This window comes from Aphanomyces astaci (assembly GCF_000520075.1).
Source record: "Aphanomyces astaci strain APO3 unplaced genomic scaffold supercont1.13, whole genome shotgun sequence".
In the NCBI taxonomy this organism is placed as follows: Eukaryota; Oomycota; class Saprolegniomycetes; order Saprolegniales; family Verrucalvaceae; genus Aphanomyces; species Aphanomyces astaci.
Genome location: NW_009798276.1, coordinates 590,839 through 609,943, shown reverse-complemented (window position 1 = coordinate 609,943; position 19,105 = coordinate 590,839). Strand labels below are relative to the sequence as shown.

The window sequence follows — 19,105 nt, the reverse complement described above, 5'->3', positions numbered from 1 at the left end:
GGCATCGGTTGAGAGGGCCAAACCTTCGATATGGAACGCCGCTTGGGGTGGTGCTGCTAAGCTGAAGCTACAGTACATATTGTTCGCAGATATGCACTTGATCTGAGTATACACGGGGTGAAATCTCGTTGATGGGCATCGCTTTGGATTTCAATCTGTAGGGGACGTTTCGAACACGTTTGAAACACCTTGTTTGCCCCCGTTTCTGTTGCAACGTGGGCGGGGCAGGCGTTCGAAACGCGTCGCTTCGAAATAAGAAGCCGATGGTCCGCACAACGGTGGGATCTCACCGTCCACCCGGGGTACGTACATCGTACGTACATTCAGAAACATAGCATATTCACTATCCAAGATACCGTACGGAATGTACGGCGTCGCCACATTCTGTCATGATTTGATTCGCACGCAGGTCAATAGAACATCCAAGCGCCGGGTGTCATAAATCTTCGATAAGTGTGTTTTTTCCAAATCACAACAAGCACTCACAAAAAAGCCATCTTCAGCGCAACTGATTTGCTAGGACTGCGTCCCATCGACTTGAGATTGACACCCGCTCCAATGGCCACCACGACCGCCACATCTACGAGCAAGAACAGTAGCAGTCGCTTCCTCCCGTCCACCAACAGCTTGTGCTTGGACATGCACAAGGTGCATCCTTCTGCGACGAGACCACCGAGTCCAAAGATGGAGTTTGCCACACCGCCGACGCGAACCATCACCCCACCTCCGATCATGAAGCTTCCACATTCGTTTGCGACCAAGCAGGTATCGCATCCACCGCATTTGCAGCTCAAAGTGTCAGGTACGCATCGTCGCATGTCACGGTTCTTCGACGTTGAAGCTCATCAACGTACAGATCCTTATATTACGATGGACAAGAAGCTGGCAACGCTGAAAATCCCATCGGCGTGCGAGACTCCATTACATTACACGCCACCGCCTCCGTTCCCCGAGACAAGTCCGAGCGAGAACAAGATGATGGATGCCGACTTTGCCAAGCGGTATGACTATCATCGTGCAAGTGCACGCTCCGCAACTCCAGGAACTGACATGATTTGTAGAAAAAAGGGAACCCGACGAGGCACACTGAATCCTGAGGCCAAGAACGTGCTGAAAGCATGGATGTTCTCTCCCGAGCATTTTGCGCATCCATACCCGAGCGAAGAAGAGAAGGAAGAGTTGGCGGCTGAAGCGGGCATTGAGGTCAAGCAACTCTCGAACTGGTTCACGAACGCCCGGAAACGACTGTGGCAACCAGTGCTGCGCCAATCAGGTGTTGAAGTCAAGAACTTTTTGTCTACTGGTCGAGGGGGTCCCCGCGGCGCCAAGTTGGACGTGCCGACGAACATTGCATTTCTGGCTGGATCGAATTCCCCGCCGTCGTCTCCTCGAAGCGCTGGGTCCAATGACGACGATGACCACGATACGTCCTCATTTCGATTTGCATCGGTGCCGGACAAAGTCGTGAAGCGCATGCGACGAACAGAGCCACAGGACAACGACAGCGGCGGCAACTCCCCTGCGTCATCGTCGGACGACTCGTTCGAGCACCATACAAGGGACGGCTTCCGTGACGTCGAGATCTTAGCGGCCAAGTCGCTGCTCGGGTTGCACCGGGAGTACCAGCCGGTGCATTGACTGGTCGCCAACACGATCCAACCCTACTAGGCCGCCAATCGACGGGACACGGCAGTATCATTATCGTTAAATTTATTTTCCCTACACAATAATAAAGCGCATCTTATTTGGTGCGGCGCTCCATCCCCTCCGCGCGCCGCTTTTGCTTTGGGCGTGCGGTTTCTTCCATGCTTTAAACGGCGTCGAAACGTACGAAACGTTTGATACGGATACGAAACGTCCGATATCATCAACCAAAGTTCATCATGAGAGGGAGGGCGATGATCTGCGGTAGGGCGAGTACAGCGCCATGGTATTGCAGGAAGAAAGGCAGGTGCTATGTGCTCTTGATACCAAGGGGAGAACCATGGGCATGCCACGTCCACTGGTGGTTGTAAGCATTCGATGGTGTCGTCGCCGTGTATGAAACGTTTCCATGAGAATGTGGGAAACACGAGCGCTTGTGATTGGCTCTCGAGAACGTTGGCAATGGCATGAGTAACTCTGTGTACCCTTTACGTGGTTTGGAGGGAGATGATGGACGACGAGCCTGACGATCGATCGATCGATCCTTGAGAGGTTGACCAGCCCGGCTAGCATTAACGTTACATAGTGAATGAAGAAGTATCACAAGTCCCAGCCACAGGTAACGGTAGTGACGTAGTATGGCTTGCAAGGATAACGTTGTCTGGCTGGTATGATACAACCAAATGTGGATTCGTACACGTCGAAATCGGAGACCTGGGACGATTTTGCATGACATGTCGCGACATGGTTGTCGTGTCGCCATGTAAGCCCTTATTTGAGCCTTGCGCTGTCAATCGATTGATGGTCAGAATATATATCACGAGTGTATGTCGTCATAGCCACAAGTCTGAGTTATCACGAGGACGACGACGCTTGCTTTCGCGCCAAGTATCGCTCTTTGGCTGCGCGAATGACATCTTGTCGGCTCGCGGTGGGTGGTGCGGCCGGTTCCTCCTTGGCACTTTTGGTGGGTTTATCTGCAGCATCAATCGATGGGGTGACGTCAGACACTCCAGTCGCCTCCTTCTCCACGTGTTGGACTGGTTCAACCGCCTTTTGTCGTTTGGGCGATGGAGGAAGCGCGTCCAAGGACTCTGGTAGTTTTGTGGATAGGGTGCCCGTCGTGTACGCACTAGTAGCTTTGGACACGTCGCCCCCCATGGCAATGTTGTTTGTCAACAGATTCGCGTAAAAGCCAGCCATGCCGTGTTCTCGCTTGGTGACGTCGTTGGCGGCCTCAATCGCAGCCAGTCGCGCGTCTTCCTGCTCCCATCGCTTCGATTCCATCAACTTGCGTTTGTATGAGGCCGTGACGAACTTCTCCTTCTCCCCATGCAGCGCATCGTCCTCTTCGCGCTCCTTGAGCAACCGGCGCTCTCGAATACGATCGTGCTCAACTTCTCGGATCTTTGCTTTCTCCATCAACGCGCCAATGTACTTGGACTGGGGCGCTCCATGGACCTTCTTCGCCTCCTTCAGTTTCTGTCGCTCTACTCGCATGGAATCGTAAATGCCATCGTAGTCAAATACATTGGGATCGTCTGCCAATGCCTCATGTGCCACTCGCTCGGACTTGGAGTAGACGCCTGGTCGAGCTTGTGACATGAGCGGTGGGGGTGGAAGCGATGCCGGTCCCTTGGTCGCAATCGGAGCGGAGTTCGCTTCATCGATGGAGAAGACACCTTTGGACGGCTGATTCTCGCTAGGGAAAGCTGGTTTGGACGACTTCTTTCCTGCCTTGAGCTTCATCGAGAAGGCCATCGTTGCTGGATTCGTCGTCGGTGGAATTGTTTAAACTAAAGGCCTAAATTCCATGAATTTGTGTGTCTAAATAGGATCTGTCCTGATTTCATCTCCTCCAATCATACTTCAATTTTTCGATCACGTCTACAGGCAGAGCGAGCGATGAAAGAGTTTGTGAGTGTTGCGGGCCTCCGTGTAGATGGTCGCCGGGCTGGCGAAGTGCGACGTGTACGTGCCAAGTTTGGTCTCTTCCAGCGCGTGGATGGATCGGCCTATGTCGAGCAAGGCCAGACCAAGGTCATGGCGGTGGTGTACGGACCGAAAGAACACTCTGGCCGTAAGCAAACGGAGGACGTGGCCCAGACCAAGGCGCGCGTCACGTGTGAAGTGACTCAAGCCCCATTTGCCACAAGCGATCGCAAAGTCACGCACAAGGCCGATCGAAAGAAGCTCGAGAGTTCGTTGGCGATTCTCCAAATCTTTGAAAGCGTCATCTCGACGCAATTGTACCCCCGGTCTCAAATTGACATATTTGTCCAAGTGCTGCACGCCGATGGAGGTGCGTGGGTGGCAGATTGTTGTCTTGAAGAAGGAGGACCTTGCACTCATCCGATGCTTCGACAGGTGAACTGGCCGCGTGCATCAATGCCGTGTCGTTGGCGTTGATCGACGCAGGCATTGCCATGAAGGACGTCGTCGTGGCCTGCTCGGCTGGCTACATCCAGCAAACCCTGTTGTGTGGTATGACGTTATCCTCGTCGTGTACATCTTGACATTTCGTTGATAGATCTCAACTACACCGAGCAAAGCTCGCGCTGCCCAGACTTGACGGTTGCGTTAACTGCCCGCAACAACAAGGTACGGACGCCCGCCAAATCGATGCAAAGTACTCACTCTGGGCTACCTTTGTAGCTGAGTTTGGTGCAAATGGAAAGCAAATTGCCACTCGAGTTGTTTGAAGTACGTGACTATTGGTTTCCTTGCGAGGTAGGGTGTGTGTAACTTTTTGTGTAGACGTTGATGGCCACGGCCATGGAAGGGTGTAGCCAAATTTACGACATCCTTCAAAACGAAGTACAGGAAAATACGTGGCGCCGCCTCATTTCTCGAGAAACATAACAATAACATGGTCTCACATTCACGATGTTGGATATACGGATTATAATAGCACGCGGAAGGTGGACCCTGTGCCAGGGGCCAGACGCGGTGTACGCGTGACAATGACTTTGATGGTATCTTTGGCGTAGATGATTTGCTTGGTGTTGGTTTCCTTGGGCGAGTGGTTGCAGCAGTCGCGGCACTGGCATCGAGGGCCGCACGCAATTCCAGCTTGGAAGCAGTCGCAATATTTCTTGGAACACTTGGACTTCTTGCAGCGGCATGCAATGGCGTTAGCATGATCCTGTTTGCATGACATGAGAGATTTGGTTTCACGGAGGTTGTTGTCGTCGTACTACGTTGGGGACCAAAGGTACGAAGTTGGACCCTGTTGCGGTGGCGGCGTTGTTGCCATCGTGGGACATTCCGTTGGCGACGACGGGGGTGGCCAAAGAAGACACCCGAAACGCGTGGACGTTGTTCTTCAAGTGCATGGTAATGGCAGGCAGGCGTTGGGTGGACGTTTTCGTGTTCAAGCACGAAACACAAGTGCATTGTGGAGTGCAAAACCCCCGCGTTAAAAAGCACCGGCAGTACCTATTTCGCACACAATCCATGACCATTCATTCATTTATGCATCCAAAAACTCAGTACGTACAGTTTCAAGCATCCCGTTTTGCATCCACAGCAAGTTGATGAAGGCTGACTGTTCTCGTGCAAGGCCAATGCAGCGTTTGCAACGTCCAAGTCCCTTGGTTGTTCACCCACAATGTCAGTCGTCGACGGAGGGCTTGGATCACACAATTTCACAGTCGTGGGGGTCTCCTTCGCAGAACGTTCAATGCTTGGAAGCATCAGGTCCCTCATATCAGTTGGCCGCGCTACAGGAGCATGCATCGATCGCTTCTTGTCCAGGAGCGCGCAGCACATGTCTAGCCATGCCAGATTCAACTCGTCTTTGCGCCCTTGACTATCCTCCGGCGATGCCAATCGAGACTTGTCCACGGCAGGTATAGATTCCACAGGACTTGATGGTTTGGATCGTTTCGACGTGTTGGCCCTGGCCTCGTCCATTTGGGCGAGGACGTTGTGGGAGATGGTACTCAGCGGCTTCCTCTTGACAGGTGCATGCACTTTGTCCAGTGAGCGTGAGGAGCATCCCTTGAGGTTCTCCTTTCGGGTCAATAACGGTCGAATCGGGGACGAGTCCATGGAGGTGGCGGCTATTGGACGTCACGCGCAAGTTCGGAAGTGACGATTTTGGCTCCAATGTATTCGAACGCAAAGGCGCCAAAGCGATTCAAATTAGTGTGTATCCGGATTTATACGGATACACCATCCCTGCCACATACCAGTACAGTAGTATTGTTGCGGTTTCACCACACGCAGGACGTTTCAGTAGTTAGCAACGGCCCCGACATCACCCTGTGCATCATGGCGGCGGAGGTCCAAGACTCCACCACCGGCGACGGAAATGCACGAAGTGACGGGAAGCGAAGGCGGAGTGTCATTACAACATTCCGGACAGAGCAGGCTGCGTTTCGCCAACGTCGAATAGACCCCCCTCCTCCAGCTGAAATACCCCAACTACAGTCGAGCGAAGCATCAACAGAACAGAACCATAACGGCAGCAGCAAGGCGGACACGGCAACCATGAATGCGCTTCGGAAAAAGTCAACTCAGGGAAAACAAATCAACAAGATCAAAGTCATCCCTGTCGACGTCGATAAGGTTGTTGCCTCCCACGAGGCCCCCAAGAAACCCAAAAGCCCCAAGACAGCAAATCACCAGCAGTCGAAGCGGTCGAGCTTGATCGAGAAAGCCCGGAGCATTCGACGGCTGGAGGAAAAGGTGTCGTTCATTACGCGTCGTCGCCTCTTTTTCAAGCGCATGCGGCAGCTCATCCTGTATGTGTTCGCGTTTGCCGTGATCGTGGGCATTGGGCTGTACACGGTTCTCGCCCCCGACTCGTCCATCACAGTATGTTGCTCGGGCCAAGTGACGACAATAGCTCAGGGCGTCCGTGCGATGGCGATGGCGTTCGATGGCAACGGAACGCTGTACATTGCCGATGCATTTGCCAACAAGATCTTTACATGGAACGGCACACTAAACGAATTCGCTGGCTCCACCGTGTACGCGTACGTGTGCACAACCCCTTTCATAATAAATACTATGTGGTTGCCGCATGATGATGTACACACTGCGTAGGGGGGACGTGGACGGAACGTTATCGAACGCCCGGTTTTCATTCCCCACGGGTATTGCGGTGGACGTGGCCAACAGCATTATTTACGTCGCGTCTCGCGACTACCAGAGCGTACGGTCGATCCAAAACGGCACCGTGTCGACCAAACTGGCGCAGCGCGACCATCGGCCGGCACAGCCCACGGCGCTGCCCATCAACGTGTTTGACGAAGAAGTCGACTATTACATGCCGATTTCCGTCGCAGTGGACGACGCGGGCAATGTCTTTATCGGGTCCGGCGCCATGGTTGAGAGAATCGATGCCGTTGACGGGTCCGTGGCCGTGTTGGCCGGGAACGGGTGGCGCGGGTACGCCGACGGAAGCGGCGCCACCGCCCGCTTCCGGTACGTGCGGTCGCTCGTAGTGGACCCGTCGGGACTGTTTGTATACGTGGCCGACATGTACAACAAGGCGATTCGCCGCATCGACGTTGCCAACGACCAAGTGACGACGCTGACGGCCAAGGGATTTGCGGCCACGAGCACCACGCGCCGCGCCGACTGCTTCCAGTTCGACCGGCCATACGGTGTCGCATTGGGGGGCAACGGCACCGAGCTGGTCGTGGCCGATTCGTGGAACAACACGGTCGTGGTGTTCGACATCAACGGCACGTACTTGCGCGCGTACGGCACGAGCGAGTTTGGGTCCCAAGACGACTTTGTGCCCGAGGACCCGACGCTGCACCCGCTGTCGGCTACGTTTGGCAACCCCGCGACGGTGGCGGTGGATGCGAACGGCACGATTTACGTCGGCGATGCCGGCAATCGACTGATACGAAAGATCCAGCCATGAACCAAACCAACCCCACACCGCACAATATTATTTAACCACACAAGTCCTGCTACTGAACGACTTAGTATGTGTCGTGGTCGTTGTACTACTGTACAGTACTATTACTATGTTAAAGAAGTAGTTGTAGTAGCAGCACTTGCCCTTCTTAATCGGTCAGGGCTTTGGCCAATGCGACGATCGTGAACCGGACTTCGCCTTCGTCCCGAGCCATGAATTGCCGAATCACGGCACACGCGTCCTATCGACATGATTCGTTCGAGGGCATGTTGAGTTGGTTGCGTCGTACCCCAAGCAAAGTTTCGGGGGATGAAGGGCCATGGTTGATCGGGAACTCCTTGCGGCCGTCCAACTCGTACAGGTGACCGTCCACGACACTACCGATAGAATGCACATTATATCGAACAAGCCACAAACAAACCTGAAGCACACGAAATGCGTGTTGATCGGGTCGTCCACGTGCTCGAGTTGCTACGATTTGATGGTCAAGTGTAGCTAGCTAGCATACTTTATTGTCAAAGGTCCCCCTACCTCGGACTGGCCGTCTTGGGCTGCACTGGCATGGGTTTCTTCAATCTCGTCGTCGGCTTGTAAAATCGCCGCAATCTCGTCTGGTGTTTTGCCGTCAGTTTTCGAGAAAAACGAGCTGAGGAAGCTGCCGTGGCCTATTATATGTTCATGGTGTGCGTAATGGAACATCCACACAGGCAACGTACGAGGAGGCAAGTAGTCCCTGGCATTGCCCAGCGCATGCAGTATACCAACAGTACCGCAAGCGTTGCCTACAGAACAGTGGTGATCGGCAATCAACTCGAGGATACATCGATGGACATGCGCATGCATACCAACAGTTTGCTTCATGTAATACACGTTCTTTGACACGATCTGCCCGTCTTTTTCGATACGCTCCCGCTCCTGCTTGGCATGATCCTCAGTCTAATCAAACTGGCATGAGCAACCGATCCGACCCTGGATTGCCTCACCGCTGGTTTGATGGGAAAGAGCATGACGACACCCAACACGGGACGCAACACCATCTCCAACGCCCAGTCGTCTGTGCTGTACACATCACAGAACGCAAACTCTGCGTCTTCAGCAATACCCATACGCCGAATGTACTCGTTCATGACTTGTGGGTTCGATTCCAACGGAAACCATCGCTTCGCCTTTGTCGTAGTGGCGGCAGCCATGATAGCACAGATCTCAAATACAATCAGGAATTCCCCGAAGTAAGCCCACGAAGAATTGGGCACTTTCGATGAAATGGGGATTTCCCAAATTGAGTGGGGGGAAATTCTCCAAAGAGATATTATTAATAATATTGTTGTGTTTATTGTAAACAATGAATTGACACAATTAACTGTAAATATTCAATGTCAGAAGAATCGGCGCAGAAGTATCCAATCCGATTGCAGGAAGCCGTCATCAACGTCAAATTAGTGTGATCCTTCAACTAGTGTGATACCAATCACCAGAGCAAATCAATTTACGAAATTTCGCATCTGTGACATTTACTACGTACGGAGTACTGTAGTATAATATAATAGTTAAAAATACTCCTTCGCAAGATGTTGAGACCAAAAAAGAAACAGTATCAACAAATCGGTAGTTTGCGCACCAGTTTGCGAAGACACAAATGCAAGTCAATCAAAAGTAACGTTAACGACCAAGGTGCGAAGTTCGGAAAATCTCCGGCGCAAACTATCGATCGCAACGCGGGATATCAAGATTCGGACACGAAGTGAAACACGAGTACGAACCGTGTGAGCGTGCCGCGACAGACTCGTTTTGGCGGAAAGATGTACAGTACTGTACAATTAGAGCACTTCTGGTTGAATTCTAGTCAGGCTTCGGTGCCCAAGACAACAAAACTATAAGAATTTTGTGTTCTGCCACCCACTGGGAAATGCGTGAACGGGCGTTAACTCATCATAACATGAAGTTATGGAAAGCCAAAATCGATGTATTCATGGTTGGCGAGGGCAATCTCGAGTTTCTACGCAGTCGTCCAACTGTTTGGAGAGGGACATTGTGTAACCGTGCCCATCATTCGGTTATCATCGGGATGACTAGACGACACCTCTTCAGTCCAAGGTGTATTTTCGCTTACCAAGATGTCCTCTCGCGCGACCAAGGTGTTCTCCCAACGATACATCCATGGTTGATTGCACGTAGCTTAGTGATAGCGTATTAACGCTATCAATTCTTTCTTGATTCTACACCTCCGCCTTCCTCTACGCACATTCATACTTGGTAGCACTCCACGTTCGTCCAGTCGACCAACACTATGTCCTCCACCAACACCGCAGCGCATCAGGCAGTCCTCGCTCTCCTGCGTCGCAGTTTTTGCGACAACGATACCGCGCTACTCCTTCGCGGGATTACTCCCGATGATCAGGCACGCCTTGTGGAAGGCATCGGTAGAATAATCGAACTCTCTCTCGCTGAAGCTACAGCAGCATCCACTGCTTTCCATGCGACGATGGAAGAACAAGTCGCCCAAATGACTTCGCACAGGTGAAACCTTAAAGACTCCGCGTCACCCGCGAGATAACGGTGACCTTAGAAGAGCAGTGTTCCTTCATGCTGACACATGGTCGCACACTCCAGGATTCTCTGCGAATCGCTGAAGACAAGATTGCGCGCCTCACGCGCGCTTTGGAGTCGTCGGACACCCCATCGGCTCCTCGGCTGTAGCTGATCAAGTTGGATGTCGCCAAATTCGGCGGGGCGGAGTCCGACAAACTCCTCCACTGGGGTTTACAAGTCAGCACTGCTGCTGACACCCAGCGCATCTCCGACAAAGCCACCTGCGTGGCTTTCGCGATGTCGCACTTGAAAGGCCGTGCGGAAAGTTGGGCGTTCTCCGAACGCTTGACAGACCCCCATTGCTTTCCGTCCTTCGCGATCTTCAACACCGAACTGGAACCAATGTTCCTGCCAACCCACAGCGACTTTCGTTATCGCTTGCAGTAACTGGCATGCAAGCAAGAGAAGAGTTCTCTCCAAGAATTCAACCATGACCTTCGCTTCTTGGCAGCGAATGTTAACGACGAGGAATCGCTCCCCGAGTCGCTGCGTGTGACCGTCTTCATGGACGATATCAACCAAGGTCCGGCGCCCACCCAGCCACAAACCTTCGAAGAAGCCGTTCGAATCGCGCTTTCGGAGTCGTTTTCCTCGTCCTTCGCGCAGACGGGCAGAGGCTCCTCGGATATGGATGTCTCCGTGCTCACCCAGGATTCGGACTATCGCACGTGTTTCAATTGCGGTCGCCCTGGACACTTTTCTCGTGCTTGCCCGGCACCTCGCCGTGTGGCGTCAACCGCGCCTCCGTCACACGGTTTCTCCCGTGTCCCACCTGATAACTTCTCGCGTCGTCCTCCGAGCGGTCCACTTAACCGCTTCAGTTGCGAATGCCATGGCACCTCGCGCCGGCCTTTCCGCTCCGTTCCGGGCTCGAGTGCGGCGGGAAAAGGTCGCTCTCAGTAGGCGCGAGGCGACCTACACACCCCAGATCCTCTGGCGGTGTGTGGCGCGTTGACACACTCACTGAACCTAGCCTCGGACACAGACCTTCTTCTGTGTCAAGATGGCCGACGGCCACAAGGCAATGTGTTCATGTATTGCTAAGATTCGACTCGGTGGATTTATTTTTGCTGCACACAAAATGGGCCGCAGTACCTCTTCAAATTTATGCGTATGCACGATTACTAGAGGGGTGGGGTTGATCATTTCATTCTACACCAACTCTGACAGTACCATTGGTTAAAATGGTGCAAACACTTTGGTAAACAATTTACGAGCCCAAATGTTGCCTTTCAATTGGTTAACAGAATTTTCGGCTGTTTTGCACGTCAATCCGAGGCGAACGTTATAGATTTGTGCAGGTTTCGACCTACGATCTAGATGCAGGAAACTCCTATTCAAGCCAATGAAACTTACTTACGCATTCATAACGCACTTTGATTGGACAAATTTTGACAATATGGAGTGTACTTGATGTTTGTATGCATAATGATGCACAATTGATTAATAATTTCCAGTCAGAGTTTCGAGAATCGAGAGCCAAAACACTAAAATCGCGTTTTCTAGGGTCATAGATCGATCCAGAGACCTCATTTTTGGAGTCCTAGCGAGAAGGTACTATGGCCATGAGGCGAAGGCACGGGCGGGTATGGACAGCCCATTAGTCCATATAGGTGCGTATTCGATTACTCAATCATTCGTTTACTCAATCATTTTGATGATCTCATCCTCATGTCACGCTATGATTACGCATGTGTGAAATATTTGTTCTCAATTTGCAAACACAAATGTCAAAGCTCATTATCCATTTGGCCTTCCACCTCCACCCCCAACATCAAAGCTCTATGGTTGAGCGCTGACATTAGTCAGAGGTATCGGTTCAAATCCGATTGATGTTTGCTTATGCTCTGTCCACCTGCAGTCCTTGTTAACGCCGCCGTCCTTAACCGCTAGATTCGCAGTCGTCGTCCTCTTCGTCTCCGTCGCTGCTTTCGCCATCCACGAACACTGCAATCAGTCCTTCGCCCATGTCTTGGTCGCTGTCGCTTGCGTCGCTGGCCATGACTCCTTGCACGTCGTCATCGTCGTCGTCACCAACCTCGGTTTGCTCTGGGGTTCCGTCGGCAATGCCACCAGGTGTGTTCGCCGCAATGAGGACCGCGACCTTGTTGATGTCCCAGAAGTGGGAGTATACCTTGAGGAACAAGGTGACTTCGAGATTCGCCGGACTCATCGCCTTCAGCTGCGTGCCGAAGACTTCCTTGGCAGCCAAAAAGAAGCGCTCAACGCCGTTTGACGTAGGCGGCAGTTGCTTCAAGATTGGGTCGTATGCAGACGCCATGTCGATGTCTCCATCCGTCACCGCGTCCTCTGCAAACGTCTCAGTCGTCCTTTCGCGTCTTGGGGCCGGAGTTGGGGGTGCCTTGAATTTGTCCAACACGACTTTGTCGGCAGCAGTCATGGCAACCCGCTATTGCAACGCTATGACGGCGTGTTCGAATTCCTTCGAGTGGACGATGCTCGCTTCCGAAGCAAGGCGACTTTCCATCGAAGGCCATTCATTCGGAGAGAACTTTGTCAAAGATGACACGGACATTCGCGGCGGAGCAGTCGCGACGTTGCAAGTACTTCGTCACGCTCTGCCACTTGGTTAGGAGAGGGAGGGAGCGTTCCATCCGCTTCAGCATTGCCTTGGACGGCATCATCAGTTTCGCGCGCTTGGGCATCCGTTCGAGCGAAGGCAGGAGCTTCTGGAAGCGGACTAACATCTCGAACGCAGACGACCAACGTGTGGCTTGGAGGAGCCTCGGCTTCAACGACGCCAGCTTCTTTAACTCGGCCGCATTGTTGAGTGCTTTGCATGACAACATGACCTTTTGGACTTTCGCCAGCAGGTCAGCAAACTCGCCCTTCATGAGGTCTTGGCCCGCCAAGTTGAACCGATGCGATGCGCATCCGAGCAGAGGTACCTTCAGGTCTGTCGCCATCTTCTTGTTGACGGAGCAATTGTCCGCGACAATGAAGGTGATGTAGGAGGTTGAGCGCTTGAACTTGGACAGTTGCTTCCGAATCCAGTGAACGTGCCTCTCCGCGGTGTGCGACACGACTTCATCGGTTTCAGGGCCCGGTTGGAGTTCATCCACCCCTTGGACATCGGCGAGGCTTGTGTCTTTGATTAGAGGCGTCATCGAGAGCAGGACCTCCTTGCGATCGCCCGCATTCACGTAAACAGTAAAAAGTGCAATGAAGTGTTCACTCATGTGTGTCCATCCATCGAGAACCACTCCGAACTTGTCCGGCAGTTCCTTCATGATGTCTTCGACGACTGAGGCGCGCAGCAGATGCATGTAGTGCTTGACTTGGTTGTGCGATAGTCCCTTGAAGGAGCCGTACTCACGGGTGCGCTTCTTTTCAAAACAGCTGAAAGGCAGATTGTTGCTGATAATCCAATCGAGGGTCATGAAGACGACTTCACTCTTGGTGTTCACGAACGCTGATGGGATGAGATGCGCGTCGAGGCCGCCGTAGGTTGACTGAGACATAGTCTTCTGCCAAGTAGCAGTGTGATTGTACGTCGCATGGGAGCGAACGTTGCTGTTCCCAGAAGATTTCTTGACCCGAACAGTGCCCTTGAGTGTCGGAGGACATAAGCGGCACTTGAATGTCATGGCGCCGGAAACGGGGTCTACGATCGGGGGGGCAAAGAAAACGTCCACGATTTCGTTCGTGGTCCAAGACTCACGCGCGGGCTGGGGTTGAAGGACTTGCTGACGTGTTCCAGACATTTGGTATTTGTGTTGCGTGGATGTTGCGAGCTCTTTCGAGTCCCCAATGCGATAAAAGATGGCAACATGTGAGCCAGCCAAAGAATTGACTAGTCATACTGTAGGGTGCTCATAAATTGTCCAATCAGGGTTATTGGATTCGGAAAACCAATATTATTGCAATATTTCTTGGGGCCCAATAAAATAACTGCAATAATTCTCTGGAAATCAATAATTATGGTATTATTACTTGGGATTCAATAAAATATCTACAATAATTCTATGGAAAACAATAACTATTGCAATATATTTCACTCTTTCAATAAATAATTTTAATGTTCAGGCACAATATAATAAAATATTTATTGCAATATATTTAAATAATTGTTTTCACAATGTATTTTTGACAATCGCTGGTCTCAACCACGCATCATCGTTGACGTTCCCATCACCTTCGACGGTTTCGACTCGGTCGAACCGTTCGATGGTATCGACCTCGATGAGAGATGGGATCTCATCATCGGGATGTCCTGGCTGGAGTCCCATCAGCCTTGAATCGATTGGAAGGCAACATCCGTGCACAAGGTCACTTGGCTCAACGCGAGCCAGCCCTGGATTCATCGGGGGGCTGCCGATCGTCTTCCCCCGTCCACCACCAACCCGCTTGGTCCTCCGTTTGTGGCGATGAGTAATGATCTCGTCCCTCTCAGCCCCTCAGCGCGCTCATAGGCCCCAGCGCACGCGGCCCCACCGGACCCCGCCATGGTGCTGAACCACCCCCCTTTAATTCCCCCTATTCCCCCTACAGAGTCGCCCTCTGCTGTCATCGGTGAGGCTCCGTCCTCGCCCCCGATTGCTGCCTCAACCTCGGCAGCCACGTTTATGGAAGAAACGTGTAACTTGAACGAACTACCTCGGACGTCCTCCGCGATCCTTGCACTACCGGAGATGAGCTTCCACTCACTTGTAGAATCTCTCCGTGCTCATGATATCGCCGCGATGGCGATGGCGATGATCACTGTCGAAGAAGATATGGATCTCTTTTCGGCCTCGACCGCAGATGACTCGGTCCTCGCCGCTCCTTTGAAGTCCCAGACATGGGACTCCCTGCGGTCCAAACCCTGTTACGACCTCCTCAAGGAGTTTGAGGACGACTTTCCCGACGAGGTGCCCTGTCGACTCCCCGTCGACAAGGGCATTCAACACGAGATTGACTTCGTACCCGGCGCTAAGTATTGCGTCACGCCGCAATGGCCGCTGCCTTGCGACCAAGTCGACGCCTTCTTCGCTGCCCGCAATGCGGCGGGTCACGTCCGCTTTTGTGTGAAGAAGCCCGGCGGGAAATGGCGTATCGTCCACGCCTTTAACAACCTGAACGCCGCCACGATTCCGGCGCGGACGCCGATTCCCCGCAACGACGTTATCATCGACGGCATGGGTTGATCTACCATTTTCTCTACCAACGACCGTCCGCGATGGTTTCTACCAAATCCTGATGCGTCTGTGCGAGGTCCCTAAGACGGCGTTTTCCACGCCGAGTGGCATGTTGTGGGGGTGGCTGGTCATGCCACAAGGTCTCTCCAGCGCCCCAGCGACGTTCAACCGCATGGTCCGCGAAGTTCCGTGCGCTTCGCGAATTCGCACGGTCGTACTTCGATGACAGCTGCGCTTCGGCCGCGCAGTCTGATCGTGACGTTCACCGCGGTCACCTCCGTCAGGTGTTTGAGGTCCTCCGTGCGAACGGTCTCTACGCCAATCTCGCCAAATGCATGTTTGGCGTCGACGAAATCCTAGTCCTGGGAGATTTGGTGGGGGTGAACGGCTGTCGGGTTGACCCCGACAAAATCAAGGCCATTTCGGAATGGCCTATCCCATCCTCTGTCAAGGATCTTTGTCGCTGGCTGCGCCTTGCGACGTGCCTCCACAAATACTCGCACAACTTTGCGGCCATCGCACAGCCGCTGTTCGGCTCCTCCTCAAGGATGCACTTTGGGTTTGGGATTCCGCATGCCAGTCGGCCTTCGAAGGTCTCAAGCTCAACCTTCATCTTGGCGCTCCCGGGCTTTGGTAAACCTGTTCCCGTCGTCTACGACGCTTCGCAGTTTGCCATCGGCTGCTGCATGATGCAGCTGGACGCCTCCGGTCACCCTCGTCCGGTCACATACCAAAGCCGCCAATCCCATGCGGCTAAGCGGGCGTACCCGGTTCACGATTTGGAACTTCTCTCCATGAAGTACGCCCTCACCATGTTCCAAATCTACCTTCTCGGCGCTAAAATCTTCGTGGTTTACACCAATCATACGTCCTTACGCACGGCGACCAACACACCGCACATTTCGCAGCCCAAGGAGGTGACCGCACAGGCACCGCCAATCGACCACGCGATCTCGAACGCCCACGCCACCGTGATCGTGGGATCACGATGGACAACGACGGGTCGGCAGTTCGCTGTGCGAGCCGGGCCAACAACAACTTGGCATTCAGAAGATTACATTAAGCATACCTTACCTCGGGTTGCGCCGCGCGACAGACCGAGCGTCCAAACACCCATACTTCTGTCGCCGCACCCCGGCGAAATTAGACAGCGAGTTGGCCAACCGCTCCGCTGTTAGCGACGGCTGCCCATGCCGCCCACTGCCTTCCCCGACAAGCGTCCACACAAACGCTACAAGGTACTTAAGCAATGTCTCGTCATTGCAAAGCTCGATCCGACCCACGTCCACAGTCCAGCGCTCAAGGCGCCCCCGTTCATACAACACGCTCATGCCGCCCTTGAACTCATCGAACCGGTGAAAAATCACTCTCGCAAGCTGCATGCCTTCCAAGGTCAGCAGCATCCACAACGCCGGCTGCTCAAACGACTGAGCGCTCGCAAATAAGTGAAGGTACCGTTCCACAACAGCAACGTTGGCCGTTCGGTATCCACAGTCGTCCCGAGTTTCGTCAAACTCGCCCACCACGGTCAAGCGGCGCATAATATCACGCACGGACTCCAAGTCCACGCCGGCACACCCGACAGGCGTGAAGATCCGTGAGCGTTCCCAGTAGAATCCCAACTCTCGCTCGAACACTTCGTCACGAGCAAGGTCGGTCCGCTCCGGCCCACCACCTTCGCCTTTTACTTTCGCCTCCGTCTTCACGGCGACTCCCTTGGCGCTCGCTTCTCCTTGCTCTCTACCGCCGCCGGATGCGTCGGGATTTCGCCACCCACCCGCTGGCCGCCAATGTTGCTACTACTGCAGACTCCTTGGCTGCTTCGTCAGCCGCTTTTACTGCGGCCCCCGCGATCGACTTGGCCTCCTCGGCGCGCTTTACCTTCGCCTTTGTGGCGGCCTCCTCCCGTGCCAAGTGCTGCTCCAGCAGCTTTCACACAAACTTCGGGGGACACCGTATGCATGGCGCTGTTCACCAATTCCGCAGCCTCTTGCTGCTCACATGTACACGCTTGTTCATGAAATACGACGAATTTGGCAAGTTCGAAGTTGTCTTTCGCTACAGCTGTTGATTCAGGTGGCATGCTATACGGTGTTGTTGATAGTATTGGTTGTTGCTATGAGGAATGGAGAGTTCCGTGACCCATTGTGCAGCATTGAGAAATCGCTGACCTGCATGCGCGCCTTTCCCGTATGTACGAATGCACAATCTGTAGGCTGCAGGATGTATAAACTGTTTTGCAAAACGTAAATAATTATGGGATGAATAAAAATACGCATGCGTAATACAAATATCAACATAAAGATGTTCATGCGAATAATAATATGTAACTGTCGCGTGCATGTACAGTACGCCGTTTGTTTCCGTGGAAGTTGTAGATTCAGTTCCTGATTGACTCGCACGTGACAACTTGAATAAAGTTGCATGTATTCCCTCAACAATGGTGTACACCATAATTTGAAGGAATCAAGGACCTTTAGTTATTTATAGTGATGTGTTTGTGTCTTGTTCCCACATCTCCCTGGGTCATCACAGGCATAACGCTTTTATCCGGACGAAATATACTGTAGAATGCGAAGGCCATTGCATTGCGTTAGTTTCGAAACTGCCAAATTCATATTTATATTACAGTTTGTATGAACCTGGAATCATACCCTACGCCTACAAAAAGTACGAAGTAACCGTATCCCTAGTATCCAGAAATTATCCAATCAGAGCTGTAGATCTATGTTTATGACCAGTCAATTCACATCCGGATAATTATCTGGCAGGAGAGAAAACACCTTCATTAGGATAGGGCAGTTCGTCCACATAGTCAACACTGATTGGTGGAATTATAGGTGCCAACCATTCTGGAACAGTAAAGAAACTTCATCAAAATCATCATTTTGCATCATTTCTAGTTTTGCTTCGGAGCCGTCACATCGACTTCACGCCATATTGTGAGCCGGTGTCCAACGACGATGTCGTTCGGGCAAGTCAACATTATTCAGATCAACCCTGGTGGACGGCACATGTCACGACGAAAGCGTCCGCAGCCATGACGCCGTTGCAGTTGTAGCCTTCAAACCATTCTACGTTGAAATGTGTGAAGTAGTGCAGCGACACGCATGTCGTAAGCTAGCGTCTACCACGTGACCATGCGTGACAAGATCTCCGTGTGGATTTCTTGGCGTGATCAGCACTGTTGTCGCAAACAAAGTTGTGTCGGAACTTTGGCGTGATGCACCAGCACAGCACAACCTGTCGACCAGCGAGTTAGTGTACACAAAGGCGCTACGTCCTGCAAGTGGCTGTTCATAACAAGTTCAAGCATAGCCACCTGTAAAGGCGACGTCAACTATGTCCATCAACAAAGATAAATGTCACCCGTCCTCACGTGCTCGGACGACCTTCAAGCACCATGTCAACGGGTCGGGTCATGCATCACAGCGTTTTCAAACCACGTTTGCCACGGCGTTCGTCATGTCGCAGTTGAAGCACGTTCGCCTAGCACGATTTGCAATTACATCTCGACAACTCCTAAGCCGTGTTGCACTGTCCTGCACGGCGGCAAATCAAACGCGTGCGCCACACCTCCCTTCTCAAGCACACATACATCACCGGCAACAACATAGGCGAGTCAGAACATCACCTACAGTAGCCCACCACAGGGTCAAAGCAAGCCCAACTCCAAGCAAAAATTGGTTTTGTTCACAAGACCACTTCCGGTAGGTTAGTGACACATTGGTGCCTGTACGTGCAAACGTCGAATGTGTCGGGTGTGGTCGGTTGATGGCATTAAGTGCCTGCCAAATCGGAGCCGTCTATCGCTGCTTTGGGGTCAAGATCAAGGCGTCCGTGAGCCGAGTTGTCC

General features: G+C 52.6%; 10 protein-coding genes across 12 annotated transcripts; 5 read left to right on the top strand and 5 right to left on the bottom strand.

Moving 5' to 3' along the window:
* The first annotated feature begins 457 nt into the window (after positions 1 to 457).
* H257_06656 (hypothetical protein) lies at positions 458 to 1,787 on the top strand. Its single transcript, XM_009831968.1, has 3 exons — positions 458 to 802; positions 857 to 1,001; positions 1,062 to 1,787. Exons 1-3 carry the CDS (start codon positions 559 to 561, stop codon positions 1,636 to 1,638), a joined length of 966 nt encoding a protein of 321 aa, XP_009830270.1. The 5' UTR covers positions 458 to 558; the 3' UTR covers positions 1,639 to 1,787.
* A 612-nt stretch (positions 1,788 to 2,399) lies between these two features.
* H257_06655 (hypothetical protein) lies at positions 2,400 to 3,426 on the bottom strand. Its single transcript, XM_009831967.1, has one exon. It carries the CDS (start codon positions 3,403 to 3,405, stop codon positions 2,500 to 2,502), a length of 906 nt encoding a protein of 301 aa, XP_009830269.1. The 5' UTR covers positions 3,406 to 3,426; the 3' UTR covers positions 2,400 to 2,499.
* Positions 3,427 to 3,526: 100 nt separating this feature from the next.
* On the top strand, positions 3,527 to 4,531 carry H257_06654 (hypothetical protein). The gene is made up of 5 exons (XM_009831966.1): positions 3,527 to 3,946; positions 4,012 to 4,128; positions 4,175 to 4,245; positions 4,300 to 4,347; positions 4,402 to 4,531. Exons 1-5 carry the CDS (start codon positions 3,550 to 3,552, stop codon positions 4,504 to 4,506), a joined length of 738 nt encoding a protein of 245 aa, XP_009830268.1. The 5' UTR covers positions 3,527 to 3,549; the 3' UTR covers positions 4,507 to 4,531.
* On the bottom strand, positions 4,519 to 5,702 carry H257_06653 (hypothetical protein). Its single transcript, XM_009831965.1, has 3 exons — positions 5,144 to 5,702; positions 4,842 to 5,082; positions 4,519 to 4,789 (listed from the first exon to the last, which is right to left on the bottom strand). Exons 1-3 carry the CDS (start codon positions 5,695 to 5,697, stop codon positions 4,547 to 4,549), a joined length of 1,038 nt encoding a protein of 345 aa, XP_009830267.1. The 5' UTR covers positions 5,698 to 5,702; the 3' UTR covers positions 4,519 to 4,546.
* A 217-nt stretch (positions 5,703 to 5,919) lies between these two features.
* H257_06652 (hypothetical protein) lies at positions 5,920 to 7,525 on the top strand (the record flags this gene model as incomplete). The annotated part of the gene is made up of 2 exons (XM_009831964.1): positions 5,920 to 6,626; positions 6,697 to 7,525. 2 exons carry the CDS (start codon positions 5,920 to 5,922, stop codon positions 7,523 to 7,525), a joined length of 1,536 nt encoding a protein of 511 aa, XP_009830266.1.
* On the bottom strand, positions 7,421 to 8,790 carry H257_06651 (hypothetical protein). 3 transcript variants are annotated; one of them, XM_009831961.1, is made up of 7 exons: positions 8,506 to 8,790; positions 8,368 to 8,458; positions 8,239 to 8,304; positions 8,054 to 8,187; positions 7,944 to 7,993; positions 7,812 to 7,899; positions 7,421 to 7,763 (listed from the first exon to the last, which is right to left on the bottom strand). In XM_009831961.1, exons 1-7 carry the CDS (start codon positions 8,710 to 8,712, stop codon positions 7,671 to 7,673), a joined length of 729 nt encoding a protein of 242 aa, XP_009830263.1. In that variant the 5' UTR covers positions 8,713 to 8,790; the 3' UTR covers positions 7,421 to 7,670. The 3 variants fall into 3 exon arrangements, with proteins under 3 accessions (XP_009830263.1, XP_009830265.1, XP_009830264.1); XM_009831963.1 differs by having other exon boundaries at positions 7,944 to 8,187; XM_009831962.1 differs by having other exon boundaries at positions 7,812 to 7,993.
* A 1,122-nt stretch (positions 8,791 to 9,912) lies between these two features.
* On the top strand, positions 9,913 to 11,066 carry H257_06650 (hypothetical protein; the record flags this gene model as incomplete). The annotated part of the gene is made up of 4 exons (XM_009831960.1): positions 9,913 to 9,942; positions 10,220 to 10,481; positions 10,563 to 10,704; positions 10,763 to 11,066. 4 exons carry the CDS (start codon positions 9,913 to 9,915, stop codon positions 11,064 to 11,066), a joined length of 738 nt encoding a protein of 245 aa, XP_009830262.1.
* A 927-nt stretch (positions 11,067 to 11,993) lies between these two features.
* On the bottom strand, positions 11,994 to 12,512 carry H257_06649 (hypothetical protein; the record flags this gene model as incomplete). The annotated part of the gene is made up of 1 exon (XM_009831959.1): positions 11,994 to 12,512. The coding sequence occupies one exon, from the start codon at positions 12,510 to 12,512 to the stop codon at positions 11,994 to 11,996; it is 519 nt and encodes a 172-aa protein (XP_009830261.1).
* A 3,807-nt stretch (positions 12,513 to 16,319) lies between these two features.
* H257_06648 (hypothetical protein) lies at positions 16,320 to 17,212 on the bottom strand (the record flags this gene model as incomplete). The annotated part of the gene is made up of 2 exons (XM_009831958.1): positions 16,320 to 17,029; positions 17,089 to 17,212. 2 exons carry the CDS (start codon positions 17,210 to 17,212, stop codon positions 16,320 to 16,322), a joined length of 834 nt encoding a protein of 277 aa, XP_009830260.1.
* Positions 17,213 to 18,153: 941 nt separating this feature from the next.
* Positions 18,154 to 19,102, top strand: H257_06647 (hypothetical protein). The gene has a single exon (XM_009831957.1). It carries the CDS (start codon positions 18,592 to 18,594, stop codon positions 18,961 to 18,963), a length of 372 nt encoding a protein of 123 aa, XP_009830259.1. The 5' UTR covers positions 18,154 to 18,591; the 3' UTR covers positions 18,964 to 19,102.
* Positions 19,103 to 19,105: the final 3 nt, after the last annotated feature.